At 51.6% G+C, this 19,834-nt stretch overlaps 1 protein-coding gene across 1 annotated transcript; it reads left to right on the top strand.

Moving 5' to 3' along the window:
- The first annotated feature begins 2,218 nt into the window (after positions 1 to 2,218).
- MUC12 (mucin 12, cell surface associated) lies at positions 2,219 to 18,446 on the top strand. The gene is made up of 13 exons (XM_049111097.1): positions 2,219 to 4,642; positions 5,603 to 6,562; positions 7,522 to 7,678; positions 9,627 to 9,728; positions 10,375 to 10,502; positions 10,813 to 10,877; positions 13,434 to 13,585; positions 13,900 to 13,977; positions 14,089 to 14,251; positions 15,315 to 15,476; positions 16,093 to 16,169; positions 17,832 to 17,920; positions 18,111 to 18,446. The coding sequence occupies exons 1-13, from the start codon at positions 2,861 to 2,863 to the stop codon at positions 18,150 to 18,152; spliced, it is 3,957 nt and encodes a 1,318-aa protein (XP_048967054.1). The 5' UTR covers positions 2,219 to 2,860; the 3' UTR covers positions 18,153 to 18,446.
- Positions 18,447 to 19,834: the final 1,388 nt, after the last annotated feature.

Raw genomic sequence — 19,834 nt, 5'->3', positions numbered from 1 at the left:
CACTCCCTGCTTACCCTGGCTTCCAGTTCTTGTCCAGCTTCTGGCCTCTCCCTGTGACTGTCAGGACCTTGTGAAAATGGGGTGTCTGGAATGGCAGAGGCCACCATGGTCCTTTCTGCCAGTGGCAAAGATCCATCCTCATGAGAGGTGAGAAAGTCGCAGCTCTAAGGCATCTTGGGGTGGAGTGAGGTACTGACAGGAGACACGGAAAGCTGCATGCTCTGCCCTTTTAAACAAGTCCCCTCATACCATCCTGTAGAATTCCTAATACTCCCTACTTTACGGCACTATTATCACAAAGATTCTTTTCATATTTGATCTTATTCATCTCATAGGCAGGAAAGAGGAGCCAGGATTATAGTCCCATCCTATACAGGTGAACAGAGTCTTACACATGTAATTGCATGTTCTAAGTGGCAAAGAGATGACATAATGAGACCTCCAGTTGCAAGATGAATTCCCAGCACTCTTTCTCTTAGACAACTGTGGTCTATTGAGTAGGCTATGGGGCCAAGGAGTAGGAGGAGCTCACTTGGGCCAGAGAGTGTCCAAGTAGAGGTGGTCATATGGCTAGCCCTTGAGTAAGTGTGTCTGGAGAGAATGGACAGGGGGTGAATTATCCATAGTAACATGCCTTAGCTCTCCTATTCCTCCTGGGTCTGTGTGAAATGCTAGGATAGAGTAGGGGTTCTCACATGTAAGAGATGGGGAAGAGAGACTTGTCAATCTAAGTAGCAGCCTGATGACTCAAGGTAACCAAGTGGTCTGGAAATCACAGAATATGAGGAGCAAAAGGAATGTGTATGGGGCATTTATGTGGTACAATTGCCCTTTCATATTTATGCCAAAGTAATAAAACACGTCCCAAAGTGCTTAGGGAAGAAGGTATAGGCTTTGGGGCAGAATATATGTATTTCTGAGCAGCCATACAGATTTGTCAAAATCCGTAACCATACAACTAACTATCCAAGTCATAAATCACAATCAACGTCCAGAACCTTATCTAGTGACATCTTGCCCTCTAGACAAACTAGTGTATTCCAGAAGAGACAAAAGTCTAGATCATCACTGGTAAGTTGTCCAAATAAGCAGGTTCCTCTGATACTTGCTATACCTCTGAAAAGAGTTGTTCTTCAGCATCACAGGTTGACCAGCTATCTGGGACAGATTGTCACTAAATTCATTGACAAATTCACAGCATTATCTCTGATTTTTTTCAATCCACAGAGTCATCTACAATCATCTCTACCAACGATGCATCCACATCGAATTCCAGTGACCCCTCTACTCTCTCTGCCACATCTATTTCTGAAAAATCCACTGTCATCACAGCTGGTTCAAACTCATCAAATTCTACAGTCTCATCTTCTACAAGTTCTTCTAATTCTTTGAGCCCCAGTGGATTTTCAACCACAACTATGAACACTGGTGACAGCATGACAGCTTTTACTGAATTGACTTCTGCCTTCACAACCAGTCCTGAATTGTCCAAATCAACTGTTTCCTCTGGGACCTCTTCCACCTCGGAAGATAGAAGTGCTGCATCTTCTTCTAGCTCTGGTCACCTATCTACCACCCTTACTAGCTCAGCACAGACAGATTCAGACCTCACAGAAGGATCGATTTTGTATACAGGCACCCCTAAATTGTCCAAGCTTACAATGACCTCACACAGTACCTTTAGCAAAGAGGATGAAATGTTGGCTTCCACATTAGGCTCTAGAGAAACTTTTACCACCAGAGATGATCATGGAATTGTGAACAGATCCTTGTTTCAGGAGGTGTCCACATTGACATCTTTTACAAACTATTCCTACAGCACAGCAAAGGAAATTCCTGCTTATTCATCAAGTCCCATTGAACACTATACCCTCACTACAGATACAGAAAAAACCACCACACCTCTGACACGGGTGGCAAGCACCTATACCACCGTTTCTGATTTGTCTATATCCACTGATTCATCTGAGCATTCTCACGTTGTAGACAAAGGAAGGTCTGAAAGAACATTGAGACCTAGAGAATTATCTACAAGTCCAGTAGACTCAGAGCTGAATACCAATGAGGTGACTCAGAAAAACAGAGACAAGAACATGATTTCTGATTCTTCTGTAGCCACAGGCTCACCTACAACCGTGAACAAAGAAGAATTCTCAACATCAATGTATTCTTCTAAAAATTCCTATAAAACAAATGACGGAAGCTCCGCGTCCCTTCAGGTCCGGGCCAGCTGTCGACCACCGTCTCTGTCTCAGCACAGACGACCACGGGCCTCGTGGACGGATCCAGTGTGTATCCAGGCACCCCTCACTCATCAGAGCCAACGGGTATCCCACACAGCACCACCAGCGGAGAGGATGCAGTTTCTGCTTCCACACCAACGACTGCTGGCCCTTTTACTACCCATGCTGATGGCGGACACACAACCACATCTCTTGCTGCAGGGTCCACGATCTACACCGCCACGGCCCCCTCAGAGTTGTCCACACCATCCTTTTCCACTACTGCCTCCCACAGCACAGATAGTGAGATTCCCACCTCCACATGGAGCCCCAGTGAGCTCTCTACCCACACTGTGGTCACTGGGCAAGCCGGCTCCACTCCCACAGGCGAGACAACCATCATCCCCACTGTGCCAGCTTCATCTGAGCCCACGGCGTCAACCCACGTTTCCCATACCACAGACGCCGGCCGTTCCACTGTCCCATCGAGGCCAGGAGACCTGTCTACCAGCCCGGCTGTCTCAGGACCGACTGCTACTGGTGTCCCCCAGGAATCCACGGACCACGGCACCATCTCTGATTCTCCTCAACCCCTGGACTCATCGGCAACCACTTTTACCAAGGGTGATGCAAGTCCCATGTCTACGTCAAGTCCCACCGAGTCTTTAGCCACTTCCCCGGGTTCGGGACCGTCAGCCTCACCCAGTGCTACGGAGTCTACTTTCTCCACGATCGTCTCAGAGTCATCGGAATACACAGTGGCTTCCTATACTACAGGCTCTCCAAGTCCCTCAAGCCAGGAAGACTCTTCCACCACCACCCTGACCACTGGACACAGCACTACCGCCCTTTCAGCGTTGCCCTCCGTCTTCACAACTGTGTCTGCTTTGACTGAAACGACCGTTACTTCAGAAACCTCCTATACGGTGGGTGACGGAAGCTCCGCGTCCCCTTCAGGTCCGGGCCAGCTGTCGACCACCGTCTCTGTCTCAGCACAGACGACCACGGGCCTCGTGGACGGATCCAGTGTGTATCCAGGCACCCCTCACTCATCAGAGCCAACGGGTATCTCACACAGCACCACCAGCGGAGAGGATGCAGTTTCTGCTTCCACACCAACGACTGCTGGCCCTTTTACTACCCATGCTGATGGCGGACACACAACCACATCTCTTGCTGCAGGGTCCACGATCTACACCGCCACGGCCCCCTCAGAGTTGTCCACACCATCCTTTTCCACTACTGCCTCCCACAGCACAGATAGTGAGATTCCCACCTCCACATGGAGCCCCAGTGAGCTCTCTACCCACACTGTGGTCACTGGGCAAGCCGGCTCCACTCCCACAGGCGAGACAACCATCATCCCCACTGTGCCAGCTTCATCTGAGCCCACGGCGTCAACCCACGTTTCCCATACCACAGACGCCGGCCGTTCCACTGTCCCATCGAGGCCAGGAGACCTGTCTACCAGCCTGGCTGTCTCAGGACCGACTGCTACTGGTGTCCCCCAGGAATCCACGGACCACGGCACCATCTCTGATTCTCCTCAACCCCTGGACTCATCGGCAACCACTTTTACCAAGGGTGATGCAAGTCCCATGTCTATGTCAAGTCCCACCGAGTCTTTAGCCACTTCCCCGGGTTCGGGACCGTCAGCCTCACCCAGTGCTACGGAGTCTACTTTCTCCACGATCGTCTCAGAGTCATCGGAATACACAGTGGCTTCCTATACTACAGGCTCTCCAAGTCCCTCAAGCCAGGAAGACTCTTCCACCACCACCCTGACCACCGGACACAGCACTACCGCCCTTTCGGCATTGCCCTCCGTCTTCACAACTGTGTCTGCTTTGACCGAAACGACCGTTACTTCAGAAACCTCCTATACGGTGGGTGACGGAAGCTCCGCGTCCCCTTCAGGTCCGGGCCAGCTGTCGACCACCGTCTCTGTCTCAGCACAGACGACCACGGGCCTCGTGGACGGATCCAGTGTGTATCCAGGCACCCCTCACTCATCAGAGCCAACGGGTATCCCACACAGCACCACCAGCGGAGAGGATGCAGTTTCTGCTTCCACACCAACGACTGCTGGCCCTTTTACTACCCATGCTGATGGCGGACACACAACCACATCTCTTGCTGCAGGGTCCACGATCTACACCGCCACTGCCCCCTCGGAGTTGTCCACACCATCCTTTTCCACTACTGCCTCCCACAGCACAGATAGTGAGATTCCCACCTCCACATGGAGCCCCAGTGAGCTCTCTACCCACACTGTGGTCACTGGGCAAGCCGGCTCCACTCCCACAGGCGAGACAACCATCATCCCCACTGTGCCAGCTTCATCTGAGCCCACGGCGTCAACCCACGTTTCCCATACCACAGACGCCGGCCGTTCCACCGTCCCATCGAGGCCAGGAGACCTGTCTACCAGCCTGGCTGTCTCAGGACCGACTGCTACTGGTGTCCCCCAGGAATCCACGGACCACGGCACCATCTCTGATTCTCCTCAACCTCCGGACTCATCGGCAACCACTTTTACCAAGGGTGATGCAAGTCCCATGTCTACGTCAAGTCCCACCGAGTCTTTAGCCACTTCCCCGGGTTCGGGACCGTCAGCCTCACCCAGTGCTACGGAGTCTACTTTCTCCACAATCGTCTCAGAGTCATCGGAATACACAGTGGCTTCCTACACTACAGGCTCTCCAAGTCCCTCGAGCCAGGAAGACTCTTCCACCAGCACCCTGACCACTGGACACAGCACTACCGCCCTTTCGGCGTTGCCCTCCGTCTTCACAACTGTGTCTGCTTTGACCGAAACGACCGTTACTTCAGAAACCTCCTATACGGTGGGTGACGGAAGCTCCGCGTCCCCTTCAGGTCCGGGCCAGCTGTCGACCACCGTCTCTGTCTCAGCACAGACGACCACGGGCCTCGTGGACGGATCCAGTGTGTATCCAGGCACCCCTCACTCATCAGAGCCAACGGGTATCCCACACAGCACCACCAGCGGAGAGGATGCAGTTTCTGCTTCCACACCAACGACTGCTGGCCCTTTTACTACCCATGCTGATGGCGGACACACAACCACATCTCTTGCTGCAGGGTCCACGATCTACACCGCCACGGCCCCCTCAGAGTTGTCCACACCATCCTTTTCCACTACTGCCTCCTACAGCACAGATAGTGAGATTCCCACCTCCACATGGAGCCCCAGTGAGCTCTCTACCCACACTGTGGTCACTGGGCAAGCCGGCTCCACTCCCACAGGCGAGACAACCATCATCCCCACTGTGCCAGCTTCATCTGAGCCCACGGCGTCAACCCACGTTTCCCATACCACAGATGCCGGCCGTTCCACCGTCCCATCGAGGCCAGGAGACCTGTCTACCAGCCCGGCTGTCTCAGGACCGACTGCTACTGGTATCCCCCAGGAATCCACGGACCACGGCACCATCTCTGATTCTCCTCAACCCCTGGACTCATCGGCAACCACTTTTACCAAGGGTGATGCAAGTCCCATGTCTACGTCAAGTCCCACCGAGTCTTTAGCCACTTCCCCGGGTTCGGGACCGTCAGCCTCACCCAGTGCTACGGAGTCTACTTTCTCCACAATCGTCTCAGAGTCATCGGAATACACAGTGGCTTCCTATACTACAGGCTCTCCAAGTCCCTCAAGCCAGGAAGACTCTTCCACCAGCACCCTGACCACCGGACACAGCACTACCGCCCTTTCGGCATTGCCCTCCGTCTTCACAACTGTGTCTGCTTTGACCGAAATGACCGTTACTTCAGAAACCTCCTATACGGTGGGTGACGGAAGCTCCGCGTCCCCTTCAGGTCCGGGCCAGCTGTCGACCACCGTCTCTGTCTCAGCACAGACGACCACGGGCCTCGTGGACGGATCCAGTGTGTATCCAGGCACCCCTCACTCATCAGAGCCAACGGGTATCCCACACAGCACCACCAGCGGAGAGGATGCAGTTTCTGCTTCCACACCAACGACTGCTGGCCCTTTTACTACCCATGCTGATGGCGGACACACAACCACATCTCTTGCTGCAGGGTCCACGATCTACACCGCCACGGCCCCCTCAGAGTTGTCCACACCATCCTTTTCCACTACTGCCTCCCACAGCACAGATAGTGAGATTCCCACCTCCACATGGAGCCCCAGTGAGCTCTCTACCCACACTGTGGTCACTGGGCAAGCCGGCTCCACTCCCACAGGCGAGACAACCATCATCCCCACTGTGCCAGCTTCATCTGAGCCCACGGCGTCAACCCACGTTTCCCATACCACAGACGCCGGCCGTTCCACCGTCCCATCGAGGCCAGGAGACCTGTCTACCAGCCCGGCTGTCTCAGGACCGACTGCTACTGGTGTCCCCCAGGAATCCACGGACCACGGCACCATCTCTGATTCTCCTCAACCTCCGGACTCATCGGCAACCACTTTTACCAAGGGTGATGCAAGTCCCATGTCTACGTCAAGTCCCACCGAGTCTTTAGCCACTTCCCCGGGTTCGGGACCGTCAGCCTCACCCAGTGCTACGGAGTCTACTTTCTCCACAATCGTCTCAGAGTCATCGGAATACACAGTGGCTTCCTATACTACAGGCTCTCCAAGTCCCTCAAGCCAGGAAGACTCTTCCACCACCACCCTGACCACCGGACACAGCACTACCGCCCTTTCAGCGTTGCCCTCCGTCTTCACAACTGTGTCTGCTTTGACCGAAACGACCGTTACTTCAGAAACCTCCTATACGGTGGGTGACGGAAGCTCCGCGTCCCCTTCAGGTCCGGGCCAGCTGTCGACCACCGTCTCTGTCTCAGCACAGACGACCACGGGCCTCGTGGACGGATCCAGTGTGTATCCAGGCACCCCTCACTTATCAGAGCCAACGGGTATCTCACACAGCACCACCAGCGGAGAGGATGCAGTTTCTGCTTCCACACCAACGACTGCTGGCCTTTTACTACCCATGCTGATGGCGGACACACAACCACATCTCTTGCTGCAGGGTCCACGATCTACACCGCCACTGCCCCCTCGGAGTTGTCCACACCATCCTTTTCCACTACTGCCTCCCACAGCACAGATAGTGAGATTCCCACCTCCACATGGAGCCCCAGTGAGCTCTCTACCCACACTGTGGTCACTGGGCAAGCCGGCTCCACTCCCACAGGCGAGACAACCATCATCCCCACTGTGCCAGCTTCATCTGAGCCCACGGCGTCAACCCACGTTTCCCATACCACAGACGCTGGCCGTTCCACCGTCCCATCGAGGCCAGGAGACCTGTCTACCAGCCCGGCTGTCTCAGGACCGACTGCTACTGGTTTCCCCCAGGAGTCCACGGACCATAGCACCATGTCCCATTCCTCTGCAGTCACACACTCATTTTCAAGCACTTTTACTGAAGTGGATAAAAGTTACTTCCCCACATCAAGTTCCCGTGAGTCTTTTACTACTTCGGGAGGTGAAGGGGAAACAATCTTTCCCCCCGGTCTGCTTTGAGTGCCCTAACTTCAACAGTGTCAAGCGCAATTATTCGTTCCCCTCCTTGTATAGCACACATGAGGCACATTCTGCTTTCCCTTCTCATCCCAGTGACCTCTCTAACCCGACTCTAATCTCTGAAATAACCACTATGATTGTCACAGAAGAGCCGACTGTGTACACCAGTGTGTCTGATTTGTCAAATCTACTGTTTCCTCTGAAACTTCTTTTACAAAATTGGAAGCAAGTTCTGTCTCCTTTCAGTTTCCGGCCAGCTTTCTAGTACCATGGGTGTCTCACATCAGACATCCTTAAGTCTAAGTGATCCGTCTACTCTCTATTCAGATACTCCTGATTTTTCCATAGTTACAATGAGTTCCGACACAACTCTTTCCAAGGAGAGCACAAGTTCTGCTTCTACTTCAAGTTCAGGGGGATCCATTTCCACTACAGGTGGATATCAAGAAACACATCAGATCCAACAGTTACACATGATACCTTGTATACTACTCATAATGAAAGTCATTCTTCCCCATCTGGTCTCGATGAATTAATTTCCACTATTCCTGTCTCTGGGCAAGTACCCACATTCCTTCCTGAAGCATCCACTGCCCACACAACCCTATCTGTTTTGTCTCACTCCACTGATTCAGTGGTTACCTCCTCTACCACTGTAAATGGAAGTTTTATTTCCACACCAAGCTCTGATGAATCATCCACTACTATCTTGGTCTCTGCACAAACGGCCACAATTTTCACAGAAAAGCCAACCATCTACACCATTTCTGATTTGTCTCATTCTGCAGTTTCTATTGCCACTTCCTCTACCACTCCTAGTCGGGGTTCTACGCCCTCATCAAGTTCTACCATCACAACCATCACTGAGGAATCCAGTGTCTTCACCACTACCACTTATTCCTCCAAGACAACTGATTCATCTCATGCACCCAATACCACTGAAGATCTTAGTCCATTATCTTCATCAAGCCCCATCCATTCCTCTTCACTCCCAGCCACCTGTGGACTAATGCCCACCACCTTGAATGAGAATTCCACTCTCTTCATCACCAATAGTGATTCTGCCAAACCGATGATTTCTACTTCCATCCCCTCTGCCACAGACAGCCCTAGTTCTACATCCCCATCAGCTCTAACTTTCTCTTCTACAACTAGAGTCTTCTCCAGACCAACAGCTACCACCCTCAGTGGAGGATCTACTATCTTTCAAAGCAGCACAAGGTCACCAAGCATACCAATATCATATGACAGCTCCCGAACTATAGTCCCTGGTGCTTCTTCAGCCTCAGCTATCCCTGGTTTTTCCTCCAGGCCAGTCTCTGACTCTTCTTCAGCCATTACAACTTCCTCTGGTTTTTCTCCTCTTCTGTCCTCCACTCTACCTGGCTTTTCCCATACCTCAGTCCCTGGGGTCACTACTTCTTCAACTCTCCATCCCCTGTTCACTAGCACACACACAACTGTGATGACGACCCAGTCTTCAGCTACAACAGTGAGTAAGTATTTCTGCATGTCACTCTGTGTGCCTCTCCTGCTCATCAGCTCTCCTTTCTCATCAGCTAATCAGCTTTGACCTCTTCGTGGTCTTGTTCCACCTCTCCAGTGTCTTCTTATTGTCAGTGAATGTCGTCCACATGGATAATGTTGTCTTGTATTTTCTCTTTTTATTTTTAGAGCTCTTGCTTTCTTTGCTCATCCCCTCTCATTTCTTGTTTCCGTATTCCCCATTGTCCTTCATCCTTTCTATCCCCTTGAAGCTTGAGGTTATGGTAGAGGGTTCTATTCTCTATCAGCACAATGTCTGAATGACAGGACCTGGATTGGGGGCCAGTATTTTTGTCCCTTGGACTTCCATGTTGACTGCTGTGAATTCTATCCCTTCACAGGGCAGTGCCACAATGGGACCATATGGAATGGAAAAGAGTGTGTCTGTGCCCAAGGCTTCTTTGGTTACCAGTGCAAGTCCCTTGTGGACTCATTCTTCATCGGTAATGAACTTTTCTGAGACCTACAAATTGTCCCTAACCATTTAAATAGGAGGGCAACACTGGAAGGATTTTCTGCTACTGCTACCTCATTGTGCAGGTAGAGGAAAAAATATGATATTTACCTAGGCCCAAATGCCTACGTAGAGGATGGACCCTTCTTCAGGGCTCTTTTCACTAGCTTATATGTCCGTTGGATCAAGATGTTTCTAACCCAACTCTTTCGGAGCCCTCCACTTAGCTTTCTCTGGGTCATGATCCTGGCCATTAACTCCTCATGGTGTTCAGAGACAAGGGGCAGGAGTTTTAGTGACTCTTTTTTTAAAAGATTTTATTTATTTATTCTTGAGAGACACAGAGAGAGAGGCAGAGACATAGGCAGAGGTAGAAGCAGGCTCCATGCAGGGAGCCCAGCATGGGACTCGATCCCAGGACCCTGGGATCACGCCCTGAGCCAAAGGCAGATGCTCAACCACTGAGCCACTCAGGTGTCCCAGTTTTAGTGACTCTTACTTGCCTCTTGAATTTCCATCCACCCTCCTATTCACTTTCTTTACCTCTATGAGACCAGGAGGCAGAGAATTAACCAATCCCAGAAGACATTATTGGGAGGTTGCTATCTCATGCATAATATGACCTATTCCCACAGAAATCCCGGAAAAAATCAATGCCACCTTAGGTGTGACAGTGAAAGTGACTAATAGGAATTTCACAAAAGACCTGAATAACATATCCTCCCCAGTCTACCAGAATTTCACTCAACTATTCAAGAGTCAGGTAAGAGCGGGAAAATCCCAGATTCCCCAATATGGATGTCCAATGTCATTGGGATACAGGAGCTCATTCTGATTGACTTTGGAGTTTCTCAGCCCATGGATCCCTTCAGTCTTCCCAAGTCCCGAGAGGGGGTCCTCTTAGAGCCCCTTTCCTTGAGCACCACCTCACCCACATCCTAATGGAGGGAGCATCCCTATACCTTTCCTTCCTTCTTTTCTGTGAGCTAATACCTTGGGTTCCCTGGGGGAGGGGGCCCTGGGGCTTCCTCTGAGATGGAGCAGGGGCTGCTCAGCTGCCTCATTTCTTTCAGATGGATAAAGCTTATATGGGCAAAGACTTTCCCCAGTACAGAGGCGTGATCATTAGGAGACTGTTGTGAGTATGTGTGTGTGTGTTGGGGGCAGGTCAGATTTATAGTCTGTGGGAAGCCCCCCTCTCTGCTCTCTTGTCTTCTCCCATCTTGAATGAGTATCAGTACCTGGCTGGGCCAGAGGGAACCCCCCCACCCCGCAGCCCACAGGCAACACCAGAAGGCTCTGAACCATTCATTTATTCATTCATTTATTTATCCTTCATCCATTCAACAGCTTGTATTGAAAGCCTACCCTGTGGTAGGTGCAGGGAATGCAGCGGTTCTGGTCTTCATGGAGCAAAGGGTGGCAGAACATAGTAAAATAGTTGTGCAATATGGTTAGAGTTAACAGTAAAAAACACACAGGGTGCAATGGGAGAGGCTGAATGCAAGCTGGGTAAGGTGGAGGGAAATCTTTTGGGAAGACATGATAGCTAAGCTGAGGCTTGAATCATGAAGAATAAGCCATGTAGAGGGAATTGCTGATGAGGAGCTTAGAGGTAAAATAGAGGAGAGTTGATTGCAGAAACATAAAGAACAATTGGCAGCTTGAAATCATGGTGGGAGAGGAGGTGGAAAGATGACCCATACCCAGTTACTTAATCTTTAGGCATCAGTAGTTTTGGTCCATGTGGGAAGGTATCTTATTTGCACTTCAGAGAGTTCAATCTGGCTGCAGGACTGAGAATGGTGGACAGGGGAAGGAGATTATAGTGGCCTGGACCAGAGAAGTGACAATGCAGAAGAAAAATAGTCCAGTGTGAAAGGTCTTTAGGAAGCAAGACCAGCAGATCATGGAGATTTGATGGGTATTTGCAGAGAAGGAGGAATGGCACCAGTTTTCTGGGCTGCTGGGAGTATAGAGTACCCTTTGCTGAGATGAGGAAGGTAAAGAGGAGGGAGGTGGGAAAGAAGATGATGAGTGGGCCATATGGAGTTTCAAGTGCCCAGGGCCCAGCCACATTGAATGGTTGAGTAATAGAACAGCATGTGGTGGAACATGTGATAGAAAGTGTCTGCAGCAGAGACTCTGGTGTTGGTTTCCCTGGATAGAAGTTGCTGGAAGTCCTAAGAGTAGACCATATGGTGGCTTGGGGTTCACAGCACAGGGGTGAACATTTCCCAGGAAAGAAGCATGTCAAGCACCAGCATCTAAGGGATAGGCAGGAGAAGCAGATCCCCTAAAGGAGAGTGAAAAGTAGAAGGGAGGGAAGGGAGCCTGGAGGGTGTCTTGCCCAGTAGGAAAAAAGGCATATTCATACTGTCAAGGGCCCATGCGCTTCTATGTCTCGGTGTCCTCTACCCTACCCTTACCCCTTGCCCAGGACCAGCGCTTGTTTCCATCTCCATTTTGGCACAAGCCTTTGTTGGGTTTTGTCCTCCTGTCTTCTCTGATAATGGCTGTGACTGGTGACAGATCTTATCTTAAGATCTCTCGGTGTCCCACTGGCCATCTAACAAGGAGCTTCTGGATTGGAATCTTATATTTCTTTTTTTTTTTGCGGGGGGGAATCTTATATTTCTAAAGTGACCTCACATTTTTTTTCATTTCTAAAAGCATACTTATTTGGTTTTAAAATATAGTCCAACAGCCTCCATTTAAAAAGTTTTAGTTTAAAATATTTTTTATGGTGGTAAAATAGCCATAATATAAATTTTGCCATTAACCATTAAATTAATCACTTTAAATGTATAGTTCAGTGGCATTAAGTACATTAACATTGTTGTGCAACCACCACCACAGTCCATCTCCAGAGCTTTCTCATCTTCCCAAACTTAAGCAAAACAAAAACTTTAAACAAAAACTCTCAACTCCTCCTCAACCCACCTCAGGCAACCCCCATTCTACTTTCTGTCTCTAGGAACTGGATAACTCTAGGGACTTCATATTAGTGCTCATGTAAATATTCATACAGTATTTATCCTTTTGTTACTGGCTTATTTCACTTGGCACAATGTCCTCAAGGTTCATCCACATTGCAGCATGTGTCAAAATTTTCTTCTTTAGTAAGATTGAATAACATTTCATTGTACTGTATACCACCTTTTGTTTATCCATTCATCCATCAGTGGACACCTACTTAGGTTGCTTCCACCTTTTAGCTATTGTGAATAATGCTTCTATGAACATGGGTGTACAAATATGTCTTTAATCCCTGCTTTCAAATCTTTTGGGTAAATACCAATAAGTGGAATTGCTGGGTCATATGGTAATTTTATTTTTAATTTTTTGAGGAGCTGTCATACTGTTTGCCGCAGTGGCTGTACCATTTGACATTCTTGCCAACAGTGCCCAAGGGTTCAATTTTGCTACATCTTCACCCAAGAGCTTCCATTTTTAGGAATGAATTTTATCCAATGGCATTTCTTGTGATCACTGATATTTTGGAATCTTAGATCATTTTACTCTGCAGCTTCTGTCTAGGATGTTAACTCTTGGAGGGAAGAGTCCCTAGTCTGTTCTGCATCTGAGTCACATAGCTAACTGTCTCCCATCACCCTTCTTGCTTTGTGGGCCCCACTTTCTGGGAGGGTGGGTGACCCAGAGTGACTGATGAATCATTGACTCCTGATTCTAGCAATGGCAGTGTTGTGGTGGAACATGATGTTGTCATGGAGACAAACTACACTTCAGATTTTCAGAAACTGTTTGAAAACCTCATTGAAATCATAACGGTCAAGATTATGAATGAGACCAAAAGGCTACCTGGTGATTCGGAAGAGTGCAGAGGTAGGCCCTGATGGTGGTAGGGAAAGGATGAGAGGGGTCCTATAGGGAGGTCTCAGCCTCTGACTGCCCTGCATCTCTCCTCTTTTCTGGAACTCCAGAGACTTATCCATAGGGATCCAGAAGCCCCCCCGGGTGTCTTCCTTAGACTCTGCAGTGTGCCCCAGCAGCTGCTCCTGGTCTCGGGCTCAGGTTGTCACCAGCCCTAATGCCTCTATCTGAGTCTGCTAACAGGCCCAGCTGCATCTAGGGATAGGCCAAGACTCTAGTAGGGTAGAGAGCAGTGTTTATGTTTTGTTCTTTCCTGCTATGCTTAGCAGCCTCCTTACATCTGTGCTACAATGAGGAAGCCACCATTGTGAACAAGACTGTGAAGCTGGGCTTTGACCTGCAGGGTAAGCACCTCCATAGAGTGGTGGGTGTTGGGGGACAAGTGTGGGCAGTACATATGGAGGCTGGGGGTGCTTTAACCAGGCTGATGCTTGCTGCCCACTCTTCACCCCCAGAGCAATGCACCCAGAAGGCTGCAAAGGACTATGCCCAGTTCTACTATGTGGATGAACTGGATGGGAAGCTGGCCTGTGTGACCAAGTGCACTTCTGGGACTAAGTCGCAACTGAACTGTCATGAGGGTGAATGCCAGTTGCAACGAAGTGGCCCCCGCTGTTTGTGAGTGTCCAGTCCCTCTAAGGCCAGCACCCACTCTGTCTCGTGGTAGGACTGTACCTTTCACCAGTCATGGAGCAGGGGTGGGGAGGGAGAGCTCCTCTGCACCATCCCTCTTTCTTCTACCTGGGTTTCCCTTCACTCCTAGCCCCCACCAGAGGGAGGAGGAGGTGCAGGTTATAGACATGAGTGTCTTAGGACAGAACAAACCCCTTCCTGAGAAAGTTCCAGTTACCAATTTCCAATTCTGTATCTATAGATCTCTATATCTACATTTCATTTTCCTTTTGGTATCCTAGCCACAGTGCCATTATCACATCTAGTTATAACTGGGGCACTACATTTGGGAGAGCATAAATTAAAGCATAAAATAGGGGCAGCTCTGGTGGCCCAGGGGTTTAATGCCGCCTTCGGCCCGGGGTGTGATCCTGGAGACCCGGGGTCGAGTCCCGCGTCAGGCTCCCTGCGTGGGGCCTGCTTCTCCCTCTGCCTGTGTCTCTGCCTCTGTCTCTGTGTCTCTCATGAATAGACAAATAAAATCTTTTAAAAAAAAAAAGCTTAAAATATAGGAGCACTTGGGTGGCTCAGTGGGTTAAGTGTCTGCCGTTGGCTCTGGTTATGATCCCGGGGTCCTGGGATTGAGCCCTGTGTCAGGCTCCCTGCTCAGAGGGGAGCCTGGTTCTCCCTCTCCCATCTGCTTGTGCTCTCTCTCTCTCCCTCAAATAAATAAAAATAAAAAATAAAAATAATTTAAAAAGCATAAAATATAAAATTGGTAACAGGCCAGTCAAGTTGCCAGCTAGAGATTAGATGGGTGGACATCACATTCCTAGGACAAGGCATCCAAAACTCAGATTCTGAATCCTTCTCTGTACTAGGGCATCCCCCACCCCCTCACTGCCCTTTAAGTGTTAGGGAGCCTCCTAACCTGGGTCCTTCCTAACCAATGCCTGTCCTTGGAGGGAGGGAAAGCCAGTTTCCAGTGGTTTGGCATTCATTTTTCTTTTCTGGGAGACTGGGTGTGAGGGATGTTAGCTGGCTGTCCTGATCTTGGGTGTGTTCCCAGATGCCCGACCTCAGACACGCACTGGTACTGGGGAGAGACTTGTGCATTGAGAACCAGCAAGAGCCTGGTGTATGGGAGTGTGGGAGCTGTGGGAGCACTGCTGGTGGTCATGGTGGTGGTCCTGATCGTCCTCCTCGGCCGATCCCAGAGAAAATTGCACAGGTGAGCTTCTGGGGCTGGGCCCAGGGAAAGGGGAACACAGTTGGAACATCCCAAGGTTCTTCTTCCAATTCAGCATTTGGAGGCCTGATGGGGACTCAGCCCCTCTCAGCTCTGGGTAACAGCAAAAGGCAGCCTGCTGATCTGACCTGATCTGTTTGGCAGAGAAGTGCATCTCAAAACTTGGGTCCTGAGATTGGATTATGTAATGACATTACCTGGTGTTATCACTTTGGCTGCCACAGAGCCACGTTGTTGCGCTGGGACACTGGGGATGAGCTATCCAGTGTCGCTTTCTCAGCTGTAAAATGGGAGGAGATCCACCTAAGAAGATTGAGGAACAATGGGCACAGTGCCCCTGATGCCTCTGATATAGTCAGAGGGAGTTGCTCTGATTCTGATCTAATGCTCCCTTCTCAAAGATAAGGGAACAGAGGCCTACTGAGGGAGGGGCAGGCCACGGTGATGTTGTTTCGTTTTCTGCTACTGCCCTGGGGACAGGCCCCTCCCTGAACCAGGGCTTGGCTGAGGTAGCCCTTTCCAGAAGCCAAGGGTCAGGGCTCTAGGCTCCCTCCTCCACCTCCCTGCCGCCAGCTGTTCACCTCGTTTCTGTTGGCAGGCAAGAATACAAACTGTCTCGGGAGTGGCAAGGAGAAGACATTCCTGGCAGCTTCCAGAACACAGGCATCTGGGAAGGTACTTCTCACCAGGAGCAAGCTAGTGGGCGGAGAAAGGCCGAGAAGGTGCTGCAGCCAGATTCAGTGTGGCTGTGGGTGCCAGCTGGGTTTGTGTGTCCTGTGGCTGCCCGGCTCTGCCAGCTTCTCTGCGACCTCCTGACCCTGAACCTTTACGCTGCCTCTGCTGACTTTGTCTTTTCTCAGCTCCTCTCTAACACTCCCATCTGTGTGGGGCTGACGCTCACCTTTACCTTCTTCATGCTTTTGCGCCTCCTGCACCACTGTATGGAGGGTTCCCCTCCTTGGGGGCTCTGTTTCCAAGGTCTAGTTCAAACACCTGCCCCTCCATAGAGCCTCCTGTGTGTTCAAGCTCTTCTGATTCTCCGCTGCCGTGGAAAACCACCGTGTCACATCTGCTAATCTCTTGCTGCACTGAGATGAATGATCGCAGTCCCTGGGCAGGTCCTGCCCTACCAGTTCCTTCTGACAAACACCATGGAGGGTCAACAGGCATGGCTGAGTCAGATCCTGCCCCCCAGAGACCAGCCCCTGTGAGAGCTTCAGAGGCACACACAGTCAGTGGGAGGACAGGGCCATGCCTTGGGCTCCAGGGGCCCAGAAGTATGTCCGCCCCAGCCAGGGTGGGGAGGGATCAGAAAAGACTGCAGAGGAGGCATCACCTGAGCCAGTCTGCAGGCTGGGGCAGTACTGCGAGCTGGTGAATAATCTGCTTCCAGGAACACAGATCCCAGGGAGGTTGTGGAGGTCTCTGTGATCTGTAATGAGGGGGACACACTGGAAGGGCTTTAAGGGAGGGAGTCCAGGGATACATTTTGAACATCTTACTTAAGTGGACTTGGGGAGGGACAGCCCTAAAGTGGGGGAGACCAATGAGATGGCTCTGCAGTATGCAGGGGATGGAGGATGCAGCTGAGTTGGGGTAGGAGGGATGGGAGGAATGGACAGCAGAAGATGTAGTTTAGATGCCAGTGAGCTGGGCCGGGTTGTTCCTCACAGGCTGGAAAAGGGAGAAGGCCTGGAGCACTGCCTGGCAGCGGAAAGAGGCAGCAGGTGGGACACACTGTGGGCCAGTGGAAGGAGGCACCACCAGCTCTGGTCTGAACCCTGGGGAGAGGTCTCGGCCAGTGGGCAGCTGGGAGTGGTCAAGGAAGCATACAGGCATGGAAGAGGGCAGGGTAAAGGGCAGAGTCCCCGGGAAGACTTTGAAGGAAACAGAAAGGCATGATCATGGAGGCTGAGGAGGGTGGGATGTGCAGAACTGGGAAACTGGCTGCTGAAAACATGCCAGCTCTAAGAGAAGATTCTGGGCCCTGCTGGTTTCTGCTTGCCCTGGTTCCCATTGCTGTGAGGGTGTGTGAGCTGGTGACCCCTGAGCAGTGCCTTCCTCCCGGTCCACTCTCACCCAGATCATCCCCAAGCCTACCCATGGTCATGACTTCTGACCCTGAAGCATGTCAGGGGGCTGTGGTTCCCTCTTGTCCTCTCATCCCATTGGGCCAGCTCCCCAGGCACGCTTCCAGAGCCACCTCATAGACTGGCTGCAATGGTGGAAGGATTGTTGGGCAGTGGGAGATACTTTAGGGAAGATACTGGAAGAAGTCTCCCTCTATGCCTCTCCAGCCTCCCCCAGGCTCACTCAGCCTGGCCCCTCTTTCTGCAGATGAGAATCTGAAGGAGGACAGATTCAGCCTTGAAAACATCTATGACCATTTCCAGCCCTCCCTGGAGAACGTGGATCCCACCATGGAGGTGATTCAGGGGCCTGTCCTCAGCTAGGAGCTCTACCCTCCCCATCCCCCAACCCACTACCTACCACCCACCACCCACCCCTGGGGCTGCCCAGGGACGGTCAGCACCCTGGTCCAGAGATAGGTAACTTCCACCGGACATGGCCATAGCTGAGGGCCTGTTGGCCTCACTTCCTCTCTCCCACCCCCAGTTCCACATCCAGAGGCCCAGGGTGGTGACCACTGTTCAGTGAGCGAGGCAGAGGCTCCTACTCCTCATCCAGATTTGGACAAGACATCGGCAGAGAGAGAAAACCCACCACTGTGCTACTCCTCAGCGCCCTCGTTGGTTAAAAGGAAATAGAGCATCAGGGCTCAAGGTGGCCCTCTCAGAGCTGGTGGGCCTGGCCAGCCCCTGCTGTGAGCCCCTCTCCCCACCCCCTCACCCTCCAACCAGGAGCCCCGGGGCTGCCCAGACACTCTGACATCTTTGCTCCAGTGACTTCCCACTCTGAAATTTCCCTCCCAATAAAAGAGCAAGGTTTAAAGCAGAGTTGTGTTTTCTTTCTCTACCCTGCAGGGGGGCCTGCCCCCCACCCACACACACCTGGGGCTCCAGAGATCCCTTCTTGGAGAGAATGCACTCCAACCAGGATTAGATGCCATATCTGGACACGGGACACTCTGCACTCTCAGCCCCTTCCTGGGATCACATGTTGAACGTGCAGCATGGATCCTCTCTGCTGCTCCAGGCCAGGGCAGGATCAGGTCCCCTCTGCCTGAGGTCACTGTGGCAGGCAAGCCTGAGGCCAGACTTTGGGGGCCTCAGGCCCAGGGAGTGAGGAGTGGAGGCCCACAGAAGGTGAAGGAGTGAGCACTTGGCTTTGTTGACTTTGGAGGGGGGACAAGGTCACTCCGGATGGCCATGGAAGCTTGTGCCCACCTGTGAACTCACAGATAGATGTCAGGAATGCAGCCATCCTGGAGCTGGGGCACTGGCTCAGGTGTGGCCATGATTTACATCCCATGTCCTGGTGGGGTACCTGCAGGTAGAGAACTTGAGGGGAAAGGGAGGGGGAGCGTCCTTACCGGAGGCCGGAGTTGAAGCTTCTCCTCCCTGGTACAGGCCCAGCGTCTTCTGCTCCGTCCCCCCTGCCCACCGCCTCCCCCCACGGGTCTTCCCTGTTCTTGCAGGTTGCTTCAGGCCCCTGTGCCTGCCCTTTTGTTGGGGCGAAAAATTGGACAGCTTGTGTGCTTGTGTGTTGCCTGGCAAGGGAGGGGCTCCCCTCCCTCTGCCCTTTGGCCTGAAATAAAGTCCGCACCCCCAATGATGAGAAGCTCATACACTGACTCAGGTGGGCTGGCCCAGTTCTCCAGTCTCAGGGATCAAAGGGCTCTGGGGCCCATTTATTACTGGGGTTCCTTGGCTGACACTCATTTGCCCTTTCCTGCGAGGGTACACAGCAGGTCCACTACCCTCAGAGCTACGATGTCAAGACTGGTGACTGTGATGCTCTGCCTGCTGCTCCTTACCATCCAGCTCCTGTTCCCTCATGCTGCTGCTGGACTCAGTGAGTGAACCCCGAGTCTGCCCAGGCCTGAGGGAGGGCTGCTTTCTGGGGGGCACGGGTCGGGGGATCCTCTGCTCGGAGCTCAGCTCATGCCCATCACCCTCTCCTCCTGGTTATATTCGGGAGAAGAGCTAGGCCTTTGGGTGCATACAAGTTAGTCTCTCAGTCTGCTTAGTCTCTAAAATGAGAATAAGAGCTCAGACTTGTCAGGACCGGAGGATTAGCACAGCCCCTGGCATATGGCAGATGCTTCACTGATGTTAGGGTCTGCTCTTACCTTGTGGACGTGGCCCTCTGACCCCTGGTCACCTCCCACCAAATATCTAGGCCTTCCCTGCATGACCGGGACAAATGTCTGAAGTCTC

Source organism: Canis lupus, chromosome 6 (genome assembly GCF_003254725.2).
Source record: "Canis lupus dingo isolate Sandy chromosome 6, ASM325472v2, whole genome shotgun sequence".
Classification (NCBI taxonomy): Eukaryota; Metazoa; Chordata; class Mammalia; order Carnivora; family Canidae; genus Canis; species Canis lupus.
This window is presented reverse-complemented; position numbering and strand designations above follow the sequence as displayed.